At 44.1% G+C, this 12,116-nt stretch overlaps 1 protein-coding gene across 2 annotated transcripts in view; it reads left to right on the top strand.

The window, feature by feature from the left end:
* Positions 1–4,376: 4,376 nt before the first annotated feature.
* Positions 4,377–12,116, top strand: part of UBE2J1 (ubiquitin conjugating enzyme E2 J1) — a 29,401-nt gene continuing 21,661 nt past the window's right edge. Inside the window, exon 1 of one of the 2 annotated variants that reach the window (XM_040474157.1) lies at positions 4,377–4,567. In XM_040474157.1, the coding sequence (XP_040330091.1) occupies positions 4,537–4,567 (31 nt within the window). In that variant the 5' untranslated portion in view covers positions 4,377–4,536. Of the gene's footprint in view, positions 4,568–4,947; positions 4,994–12,116 lie in introns of those variants that run through there. The other variant, XM_040474158.1, reaches the window with a different exon arrangement.

Below are 12,116 nucleotides of genomic sequence, written 5' to 3'. Positions count from 1 at the left end.
GACCCAGGAAGAGGGAAGAAGGGAGAAGACACAGTTGCTGGCACATCACAAAGTACCTGTTCTTTCATCCATGAGCAACTAGTTTTATCTTAGTGGCAGGTGTTTCCTTAACAGCTAAGATTAGAAACGAATGATCTCTTGTTAAACTCATCAGTTCGTCAGAACTAGGAAGTAAGCAATATGAGCACTGTAATTTTTGCTTTTAATTTTAAAAGCGTCTATATTGTGAGGGGCATCTGGCTGGTTGAAAGAGTATGTGACTCAGTCTCAGGGTTGTGAGTATGAGCCCCATGTTGGGTGTGGAGATTAAAGGAATAATTTTTAAAAATGAAAGCACTTTTATTATGAAAAAAAAAAACAAAGATATGCAATCCATGTAAACAAAGCAAAACTACAGTACTGAGCAGGTTTCTTTTTCTTCATTTCTAATATCAAGAACCATAATTTGGGGGAAGATGTCAGATAATTCAAAACTATGGCAGCAAATTGGGTCTCCAAAAAAGTGTTATTTTAAAGAAAGTCACAGTAAAAATGATTTTAATAATGTTGCAAACAAATGTTTACTACTGTATTTACTACTTTGCTTATTAATGGGAAAAATATTTAAAAAAAAATTTTTTTTTTCAACGTTTATTTATTTTTGGGACAGAGAGAGACAGAGCATGAATGGGGGAGGGGCAGAGAGAGAGGGAGACACAGAATCGGAAACAGGCTCCAGGCTCTGAGCCATCAGCCCAGAGCCCGACGCGGGGCTCGAACTCACGGACCGCGAGATCGTGACCTGGCTGAAGTTGGACGCTTAACCGACTGCGCCACCTAGGCGCCCCAATGGGAAAAATATTTTTTAAAAAAATGTTTATTTTGAGAAAGAGAGAGAGAGAGAGAGAGGGAGGGAGAACACATTTGGGACCAGGGGAGGGGCAGAGAAAGGAGAAGAGGGAGAATCTCAGGCAGGCTCTTCACTGTCAGTGTGGAGTCCGACACGGGGCTTGATCCCATGGAACTGTGAGATCATGACCTGAGCCAAAATCAAGAGTTGGCTGCTCAACCAACTGAGCCACCCAGGAGCCCCAAGCATTTTCATTTTCAAATGGTGGGAAAAAAGACCTTGCATGACACAAAATAGCCTGATTCCTTCCTAGTGTAGCAAAAACAATCCAGGTTTCAGACCCAAAAGACCTGGACTTGAATCAGGGTTCTTCCACTTCCTAAACAGCCTTGGCTAAGACGCTGAAACTTTTAAGATTTCCAAGTATTCAAATCGAGAAATAAATAAAATTCTAGAAAAATTTGTTTTCATCAATATGATAAAAAAAAAATAGCATGTTAGAAGTATAAGAACTTGTAATGTAGTGGAAAAAACTGAGAATTAAAGTAAGCTGCTTTGGGGAGCCTGGCTGGCTCAGTCAGTACAGCATGTGACTCCTGATCTTGGGGTTGTGAGTTCAAGCTCCCGGTTAGATAGAGATTACTTAAAAAAAAAAAAAAAAAAAAAAAATTGCTCATGGTGCCTGAGTGGCTCAGTCGGTTATGTGTCGGACTTCGGCTCAGGTCATGATCTCATGGTCCGTGAGTTCAAGCTCCATGTTGGGCTCTGTGCTGACAGCTCAGAGCCTGGAACCTGCTTCAGATTCTGTGTCTCCCTCTCTCTCTGCCCCTCTCCTGCTTGTGCTCTATCTCTGTCTCAAAAATAAATTTTTAAAAAATTGCTCATTTTTCTGAGACCTCAACTGCCTTCATCAGTAAAATGGGTATAAATAACCTATGCTGCTGTCAGTATTGTTGTGAAGAATAAATGAATTGATGTATATCAGGTGCCCAGTACTGGGCCCAATACACAGTAGATGCTCAGAATAGTCCTGGCCTTGCTCCTAGGATGCAAATGAAGATGAGTGGTAGACCTGCACTTCACAGGACTTCTTTAGAAAAGAGGAACTAGGGGCGCCTGGGTGGCTCAGTCGGTTAAGCGTCCGACTTCAGCCAGGTCACGATCTCGCGGTCCGTGGGTTCGAGCCCCGCGTCGGGCTCTGGGCTGATGGCTCGGAGCCTGGAGCCTGTTTCCGATTCTGTGTCTCCCTCTCTCTCTGCCCCTCCCCCGTTCATGCTCTGTCTCTGTCTGTCCCCAAAATAAATAAACATTAAAAAAAAAAAAAATTAAAAAAAAAAAAAAAAAGAAAAGAGGAACTATATAGGGCAACGATAGTGGTTGTAAATAAATAAACTTTTCTCTATAAACGTTTCTGCTGAGAGAAATCTTTCAATTGGCTTACTAGAGGTCTTTGCTCTTGCAACAAGTTTAATAAACTTTAACATGTGCCCATGAACTACATTGTCAGAATAAATTTTTTTGTTTTTAACCAAGAAAGGAGAGATTATAATTCCTATGGAACCAGTCTGGTGGAGGAAAGAAGCCTGTTAAGGAGCAAGAATTCTTTGTCTCTTTTCAGGGAGCAAGAACCCCTGTTCCCTTCAAGGTCCTTCTAGCGGGACTAGGAATCAAATTGACATAAGACAGATAAACAGGAGAAAATAAAAGTTAACAGCATACATACAGGGAATCCACACAGACATGGAAACTCCAAAGTCAGGCAAAACGAGGTTTGTATGTCATCCTGAACTAAGGAGAAGGGCTCCGGGTCTGGGACTTCAGAGGAAAGGAAGGCACTTCCCAGGGCAATAAGGAGAACAGATGTTTGGTTATTAGATGTTTGCTCTGCAATACAGATGGGTCACTCAGATAAAATTTATCTCTGCTAACAATCCTTTTTCTGGGAAATACCCCCAATTTAGATTTTTCTGTGTGGTTAAGAGACGGACAAAAGTTTCTCTTCAGCTTGCAGGGTCTCAAGCGCCTTCAACTCAAAATAATCCATATGTCAAGTGGCACATTCTGGTGGGGGGGGGGGCCTGTCTTGAACCCTTTCAGCACTAAGGAGCAGACTAGGTGGTAGTATCTTCTAAAAAAAAGAAAAATGTCCCACTCTCGGTGCAGAGGAAATAAAGGAGGAGAGCCCCCAGAGACTACAGCATTCAGAATTTGACTGACTTGCAGGCTGAATAACTGAAAGGCTCCTAATGCTTTCAGAACTCTGTTTCCTTAGCTATCAGATAGGAATGATAATACCTGTTTCACAAGCCTCTTCATTGTGAGGCCTATTGCCACAGGCTTTTGCAAAACTGTCAAATGTTAGACAATCTGAAGATTTAATAACAAAGAATGAAAAAATGAACGAAGCAGCACATTGGGGTTTGGTTTGGTTTGCGCATCTCAGCCAATCTGATTATCCCTTTACTTTTCAGAAAACAACAACATGGAAAGGCTTGAAAGATATCATCTAATTTTATTTTAGATATCCTCCATTTCTTCCCTTCCCTCCCAATTTCACTCTACAAAAGGTTGCTGGTACAATTCTTTATATAACAAAATGTAACTTGGCCAGCCGGATTAACCCTTCTTCATCTCACCTAGAATTCCTTCCTTCCCTCTTCATCCTCCCTAGTCTGCCAATCCCTCCCTCTTTCCTAAATTCTCGCCCCTCCTTTAGGCCTTCAAGAACCCAAGCCCTCTTTCTCTTAATCCCATTTTTTCCATAATGAAGCATGAACTGTGTCCTCTGAGGTTCACCCTTACGTATGTATTTGTATGCTTTCCCGCAAATTGAACGTAATTCCCTTAGTTTTATTTGGCAAGTCACAATTATTTATAACTATAAATAAATGCTTACAAGTGTCTTGCACCTGATGACATTATCTTAAAAAAACTGTTCTAAAAACCCTACTCCGTTCCCTTATCACTGGATTTTTTCCCTTCCGCACGTAACTGTTCCCACTCCCATCAGCTATACTGGATCACAGACAAGGCTGTGCAGCGCGCGGGCAGCCGGAGCCTGGGCCCCTCTGGACTCTCAGGCCCGGGCTCCAGGAGCCCACCGGCGGCGAGTAGGGCTGGGCCGCTTCCGGCCGCGCCGTTCTTCCGTAATACCCGCGAGCGCCGGGGGACCCCGGACAGGCCCGGCAAAAGGTCGGCTTCCGCTGGGCCTGGGCGAGGGGCAGACGAGCGCGCCGTACGCTTTTGCAGACCCCGGAGAGCTTTCCGCGGGGCCAGCGGCGACTACGCAGTGACGGACGCCGGAGCCGGCCGACCGACCGCCACGAAGCGACCGCCACGTCAGGGCAACTTCACAAAACCCGGGCGAGGGCGGGTGACGCAGGCCGGGCGGCCGCGGCGGGGTTGGGCCCGCGGCCAGACAGGAAAGCTTACCTCCAGCCCGGGCGCCCGGTACAGCGACTCCCCGGCCGGCGCCGGCGCCTGCCCCGCCCTCAGGGAGGCGGGGGAGCCGCGGGGGAGGCGGTGCCATCGCGAAGCCCGCGCCCCGCCTTCACCCTCCTGCCTGCAGTCCGGGCCGGGGCTGGGCGGCGTCTGCGGAGGCTCCCTCGGCCTGGCCCAATCGGCCTGAGCCGCGCTTTCACACCGGCGGCGGCGCGGAAAGGTGGAGGCGGCTGGCCGGGAGGCCGGAGCCGGGCCAGCGATCCGCCATGGAGACCCGCTACAACCTGAAGAGCCCGGGTGAGCAAGGCTGGAAGCGGTGGGCGGCGCCGGCGGGTGGGCCGGGGAGGGCAGAGTGACCCCGGACCCCGGGTCGGGCGCTGCGGTTCCCTCGCGTCCGCCGCCACTCGCGGCTCCGCCCCGGGTTTCGCGCTCTACGCGAGACCGCCGCCTGCCGGGATGGTGCAGGCCGCAGGGCGGCCGGGCGGGCACCGGCTGCCAGTCCGGGGACTGGCCAGTTCCCCGCAGCACCTGGACTTTCCCTTTCCTCTTGTTGGTTGCGTAGTGCTGGGTCATAAACTCGTATCTAAGAACAGATGTAAAGATGATGTCCGTGGGTAATAGTTAACAGCGCCGTGCCGTCCGTACCTGCACCCTGAACACCGACCGTCGTTATCCTTTCGTCGCTGCCACCGGACTTATATTAGCTGTTTCACTCACTTACACGTGAGGATTTGGTTGTTTAAATATCGCCTTTGCAGCATTTGGGGGCAAATAGAATTAAAGACCTAGAGGAAATACTCGGTATTAAACCAACTAACCAAAGCGCTAAGAAAACTAGTTAGATGAGCCAAGCCCTTTAGTGCTTAACCATGATTTTTGCCATGCCGACTAACATGATATATATCCATATTCGGTCATAAAGACTTATTTTTCTGTACTTAGTGCCCCTGCTTCATTTACAAAACAGCCCAAACAGTCCTAGCCTCAAGTTCTTTTCTGGTGCATTATGAAGATGCACGAAAATCAAGCAGCTCTCTCATATTAAGGCAGGCTGGAAATGAACAACTACTTTCTGTAAATGGTATTTATTCTATGTGTACCTTGATAAAATTGTCAGGAGGGACAAACTCCACAGTTCAGCTCTAAATGATATTCCTAGAATATTAGTGGTGGTTTGGCCAAATATTGCTGCTGCTTATTTTTTCATTACAAGAAAGCATCTTTTCATTAGGAATCAGTAAGATTAGCATCGTTATGGAAAGAGCGGACATGTGAGTCTTTGATTTTTAAAAAATACTTAATATGTAGAAACTCCAGAAAAGCTTGAGGTTATTGATTGAGCAGAGCTTTGTTAGCTTGAGTGCTTTCAGGCTGAGAAATGTTCTTAGGTGACCAAGTGTGTAGAATGGGTCATACCATGTATGGGCCCATAGACTCCTTTAAAAATCTAGTGAAGGCTATCGGCTTTCCAAGAGATGCATTTATACACTTCAATTTCAGTTTGGTTAATGGCTCTCCATTCCCCATCTCTTAAGAACGCTAGAGGGGAAAGAGGGGAAAATAAAAGACAAAGAGGGAAAGAAAACTTTGGTTTTAAGGATAGATGGTAGAATGCTTAAATTGTTTAGATTGTTGTAGATTATTTTTTATGTTTATTTTTGAGAGAGAGAGAGACAGAGACAGAGACAGAGCGTGATCAGGGGAGGGGCAGAGAGAGAGGCAGACCCAGAATATGAAGCAGGCTCCAGCACAGATCTGAGCTGTCAGCACAGAGCCTGATGTGGGCTCAAACCCACGGATGGTGAAATCATGACCTCAGCTGAAGTCATACACTCAACCACCTGAGCCACCCAAGCGCCCCTAGATTGTTGTAGATGTAAATAAAACTATATGGGTAAAAATGTATGGTGACTCTGAGGGCTCCTGGGTGGTTCAGTCGGCTAAGTGTATGACTTTGGCGCAGGTCACGATCTTGGATCTTACCGTTAATGGGTTCGAGCACCGCATCGGGCTCTGTGTTGACAGCTCAGAGCCTGGAGCCTGCTTCAGATTCTGTGTCTCCCTCTCTCTGCCCCTCCCCTTCCTGCTCCCACTCTCTCTCTCTCTCTCTCTCTCTCATAAAAATAAACATTAAAAAATTTTTAAAAATTAAAAAAAATGTACCTTGGTCACAGGATACCAAGTTCCTTAGGACAGCTGAGATACTTGGAGTGTCCAGAGAATAATGCAAATATGAGTAATAATGCAGTTTGGAAGGGAAAACTGGTGGATCCAAAGACATTGTTTTTAACAGCACATTGCTCAGTTTTCTTTTTTTAAGTTTATTTATTTTGAGAAAGAAAGCACAAGTGGGGGAGGGGTAGAGAGAGAGAGGGAGAGAGGGAATCTCAACTAGGCCCTGCACTGTCTACACATTGCTCAGTTTTGATAGGTTATCATGCCTGAGGTTATGAAAAGCTTTTAAATTCTCCAGAATTTTGGGGCGCCTGGGTAGCTAGTCCCTTAAGTGTCTGACTTTTGATGTCGTCTCAGGTCATGATCTCATGGTTTGTGGTATTGAACCCCACGTCCGGCTCTGCACTGATAGCATAGAACCTTCATTGGATCCTCTCTCCCCATCTCTCTCTGCCCCTCCCCCGCTTCCTGCTTGTGCTCTCCCTCTCAAAATAAATAAACAAACTTAAAAAAATTCTCCGGAATTTTGTGTATTTCCAAAGTATCTGATCTGTCAGCTGGCTGAGCTTTTGTGGACATGCTTCATGCTGTGTTGTAAATTGCTTCCTCTTTTTGGTATCATTTCCTCAAAGGTGGTGGTGGTGTTCTACCTGAGATCATTTTTTAAAATCTTTTTTATTAGTTACTCTGTGGATCATTTGGAGTTCATGGTGAAGGTGAATTAGATGAGATATGGGACTTACCAGAAATGCTAGCAAACATGGTGAAAATGCTTCCTTTGTTTTAGTCTCAGTCGTGTGGTATTTTTAGAGTAATCCATGTGTGAAAGAAAGTGATTAAAAGCACTTCAAGAGATATAACTCTTTCTAATTAGACATATGCATGGCACAATTAGGAGAATACACATAACTGGTAAAGGGCCAGTGTGCTAGTATGTGGCTAGTACGTATGTTCAGTTTGTAAGTGGGAAAACTTATTTCTTTGTGATTTTTCTGGAATGGACTTGTGGTTAGGGGTAAAGTTCTGTGTGGAGCTACCTCATTAAGCCTCTGCCTTAGCCCATCAGTGGTTGTTCTGGATCAAGTTCCCTGATCCCTTTTTGGGTCTGCTCTGGCCAAGGTAGTAGGATTTCAGAATACAAAGTAGGGTGACCTATGTGTAGAGAACTTCTTGTGGTAGCTTTCTTCAGAAGGGGTCTGTGGCCGTGTTCAGGAGGTGATTGGTGAGAGAGTGGAGCAAAGGCACCCACTGTCTGCACCGGAAACCTGGGAGCTGTTCTATCCATATACCCTTAGTGTTGGCTGGACCTTCATGCTAATTATTCTCAAGCTTTAATGTCCAATTCAGCCTTTTTCCTAGGCTGTAGTATACCTGGAATTACTGGTGATTCAAAGTCTTCACCCAGATTTCCCCCACACTGAAAAAATCTCTATGAGGTAATAAAAAACCAAACTCATCAGTTTACTCTCCTCCTCCAGAGTCCCCTCATCCCTTATTCCAGGATTGACAGCAACTAGGCACCCATGGGAATTATCTTTGATCTTTCAGTCTACTCCTTAGTCTACCCCCTACCCTGGAACGAACACCACACACCCACACCCACACCCACACCCCCCCAGACACACACATGCACACACACACACACACACACACACACACACACAGGCATACTTGCATGGGTGCCGGTATACACACACACATATTTATCTATTCAGTCACTTTTGTCACCAGCTCCAGTAAAACAAAAAACAAAACTGATTAGATCAGTCCTTAAATTGAAAAAATTTCAATGTCTTCCTAATAGCTATGGATAACATTAAAAGTAAAGTGTTCAGTTTGGTCTACACGGCTGCTCACGATTTGATCCCTGTCTTTCTCACCAACCTAGTCGAGACTACTACAACTGTGCTCCGTTGCTTTTTTTTTTTCCCTCTTCTGCATTTTTGCCATGTATCCATTTCGCCCAAGTGACTATCCAGATGGAGTAGCTCTTCTCACCTGTATGCCTTGGTCCCTGTTGGAAGCTCTGCTTGGCATGGCTTCCCTTTAATCCATTGGAAATTCCTATTCTTCAAGCTTCTTTAAGGTTCGGCCTTGTCCAGCTATCTTAAGCAATTAGGTAGACTATAAGGTAGTCTCTATGTTTGTACATACTTGGTCAGTGTTTGTATTTCAATTGTTTTAATATCTTTCTCACTGTGAGTTTTTTGAAGGCAAGAAGCAGGTCTTGGTTATTTGGTCTCCATCACTTGGACATTTTTTTAAATGTTTGTTGAATGGATACCTTTGTAGGGTCCTTCTGGACAGAAACACTAGTCTTTAAACATTTGCTTAAGTGCCTTCATTATGGGAGTAGGAAGAGGCACTTGGGGAGCAGACATTGGGTTCATATCCCCAATATACCCTCCTTCTGCATTTTACCCATGCTTTGGAGATTGATTATATTAAGATATTTGCTTTCTTTCTTTTTAAAAGAATTTTTTTTAATGTTTATTTATTTTTTAGAGAGAGAGAGTGCGAGCCCAGGAGGGGCAGACAGAAAGGGAGACACAGAACCCAAAGCAGGCTCCAGGCTCTGAGCTGTCAGCACAGAGCGTGACACACAGCGCTTGAACCCACAAACGTGAGATCATGACCTGAACCAAAGTCTGATGCTTAACCAGCTGAGCTACCCAGGAGCCCAAGATATTTTCTTTCTAAGAGAAATAGATACTTGAGAGACAGTGACCTGTAAAAGATCCCTTTAGCTGGGGCTTTGTCTTCAAAGCCCAATGTAAGCCTAGAGAGGTAGAGCCTGGGTATTTGAAGGTTGCTATTGCTAATGCCTAGGCCCATAGAGCCTAGAGTTTGGATCCAGAGTGATCCTGTGGTCTCCGTAGAAAAGAACAAGAGCAGGCATGCAGGTATTCCCCATCTCCTTTCCTTCCCTGGCATATTGTGTCTCACCATGATAGAATTCCTTGAATAATCTTGCAAAGAGTTAAGAGAGGAGATGATCGGAAAAAGTTTTCTCTGTATGTGATAACAAGAGATGGAGTATCAGGAGTGGCAGACCATGTTCTAGACCTAGTTGCCAGGCAGTAGTTTGAAACTTGACTATCCTGTAGTGATAGTTCTCCTTGGGAACCAGGGAGCCATGCCATGAGGCCAACTATATATGCTCATTGTCTGTTGTTTTTAAAAAATTTTTTTCAATATTTATTTTTGAGAGAGAGAGAGAGACAGAGCTCAAGCAGGGGAGGGGCAGAGAGAGACGGAGACACAATCCGAAGCAGGCTCCACGCTCTGAGGTGTCAGCACAGAGCCCATGCAGAGCTCAAACTCATGAACTGCGAGATCATGACCTGAGCTGAAGTCAGACGCTTAACCTACCTAGCCACCCAGGTGTCCCCTCATTGTCTGGTTTTGAACCAGGGAGAATTTTGAGAGGGTCTTATATCCCAGTCTATTTCTGACAATAACTTGTGACCTGGGGAAGAGGTGGGGGAGAGGAAGGAAAAGAGAATTACGTGAAGATATTATTGACTCCCATTTGACAGATATGAACATTGAGGCAGAATAAGATTAAGTGATTTATTTAAGGATTTAGAGCTACAGAATATAGGAGCCAGAGGTTTAATGCAGCTCTAATTCAGAGTCCACATTCTTTTGCACTAAGACATTTATAATATATGTAATGTAATTTCAGGGAAAAAAAGATTATGAGAACACTAGACTAATATTACCTTCTATTTGGCTACATGGCTTTAGCTCTCACATGGTATGTGCCTGTGTAGTCTGTGAACTATGAAAATCAGTATGTTTAGTTGTTGAACACATGATTGTTCCTTTATTCAATTATTATCAGTTGTTCTTAATTCTGATCCTTTCTTAACATCTCTTGTAATATCCAAGTACTACTGGGTGTTTATTTTTTTTTCTTTCCTGTTGAATTGAGCTGAGTGGGGGAGAGGTGGAGAAAATGTGGAAAGAGTTTGCAATAACATAAAATAGATTTCTTCAGCTTAATCATTCAGCCAGCTGATGAGAAATGAAGAAAAAAACAATCTCCATGGCATCTTTGATTGCCGACAGCAGCCAAATGAATTAACTTCATAGCAGCTTCCATGATTTTATTTATATCTAATAATATTAATTTGAAAGAATGATATTTTCCTGTGGCTTTAAACCAAGGTTTTTCAATCCTTGTTCCATGGGCTCCTTCGATAGACTAGGTTGAAGGGCGTAAACAGCCTGAAGGCCCCTCCATCCCCAACCAAAACAGCTCTGTTACCTGTTGTACATATTGAGGTTCTCATTAAGCTTTTTTTTGAACAAAGGATTTTATTGTCAAATAAGTTTGAAAACCATTGCTTTTAACCAGATGCTTGGAAAGATTTTTTGGGAGGATGATAGTAAAATTCAATTAAACTAATATTTGAGTGTTTACTATGTGCTAAGCCCTGAGGAGCCTGCAGTGAAGTAAATTGTTTCACAGCAGACAGGTGTTAAGTAATTACAAGTGAGATTTTATAAACTTTATAAAAGATAAAATACAGAGTGTTAGGGCTTAGAGCAAGGAGTCTCAACCTAGTTTCTACAGTAGTGGCTTCCAGATGGGACTGACCATTAGAATAACTAACTTGGAGAGTATTTCTGGTCTCTGTTCCCCTCCCAGAACTCCTCAGAGATTTTTATCTATCAGATGGGCATCTCTAGTCATTCTTCGGGGTGTACAAGGGAAGTTGTCTGGAAGACATTCCTAAGGAAGTTCCTTAAGGCCTGTCTAGATGGGGAGTGGGAGTGGGAGCAGCATTGCAAGCTGAGGACCATGACAAATACTAGATTAGAAACATGTATGTGAACATTAAGATACATTTCCCCCCATGTTCTAGACACTAGACTTTTTTCCATTCTTTGACTCCCTGCCCCCTACCTCCACCACCTGCCCCAAGACTACAAGCTCCTTGATAACCAAAACTATATGTTGGTTGCAGCTGTAACATCTAATATGATGGACTCAGTAACTATTTGATGTTCAAATACTTTGATCAAGTGAACAAAGTCTGTGACTACAAGGACCTAGTTTGATGTAGGAGATAGAAAAGAATGAATAATTATGGAGTAGGATAGTGAGTTATGAACTCTTTCCCCCACTTAGGAACCCTTGATTAAAAGGAAATTTTATGCAGAAGTCCTGATACATACTGAACTGTTTGGTTGTATGTGTGTGGGAGGTGTGCTGAGTTAACCTCTTTCATTCCATACCTATACCTCTATGCATTTTACTTTTATTGTTTCCTCTGCCTATTCATACCCATGCATAATTGCCACTGTCTTTCTTTCAGATGTCAGTGCCTGCCTGACTCCTTTTCTCTTCTGTCTGTTGTCAGGTTAGGTGCCCACCTGGTACATACTTCTCTTATAGCACATTGAACTATATCAGTTGGTTTTCAAGCAGAATTTTGAGGAGCCATGGGCTACCTGGTTTTTTCCTGGCTTTACAGTCCTATACCAGTATCCTGACATTTTTTAGCACCTACAGCTTGAGGTTTGAGGGGCTGGGATCAAAGGATTGACCTTTAAGAACGAGTAGGGAAGGAAGGAGGGTACAGGTACAGATAGGATTTGTAGGTTGTGATAGGCTGCTGACAGTCATTTATCGTGGAAGTAAAAGGCTGTGTCATTAACT

Source organism: Herpailurus yagouaroundi, unplaced genomic scaffold (genome assembly GCF_014898765.1).
Source record: "Herpailurus yagouaroundi ecotype Mexico unplaced genomic scaffold, PumYag 139, whole genome shotgun sequence".
NCBI classification, from domain to species: domain Eukaryota; kingdom Metazoa; phylum Chordata; class Mammalia; order Carnivora; family Felidae; genus Herpailurus; species Herpailurus yagouaroundi.
This window is presented reverse-complemented; position numbering and strand designations above follow the sequence as displayed.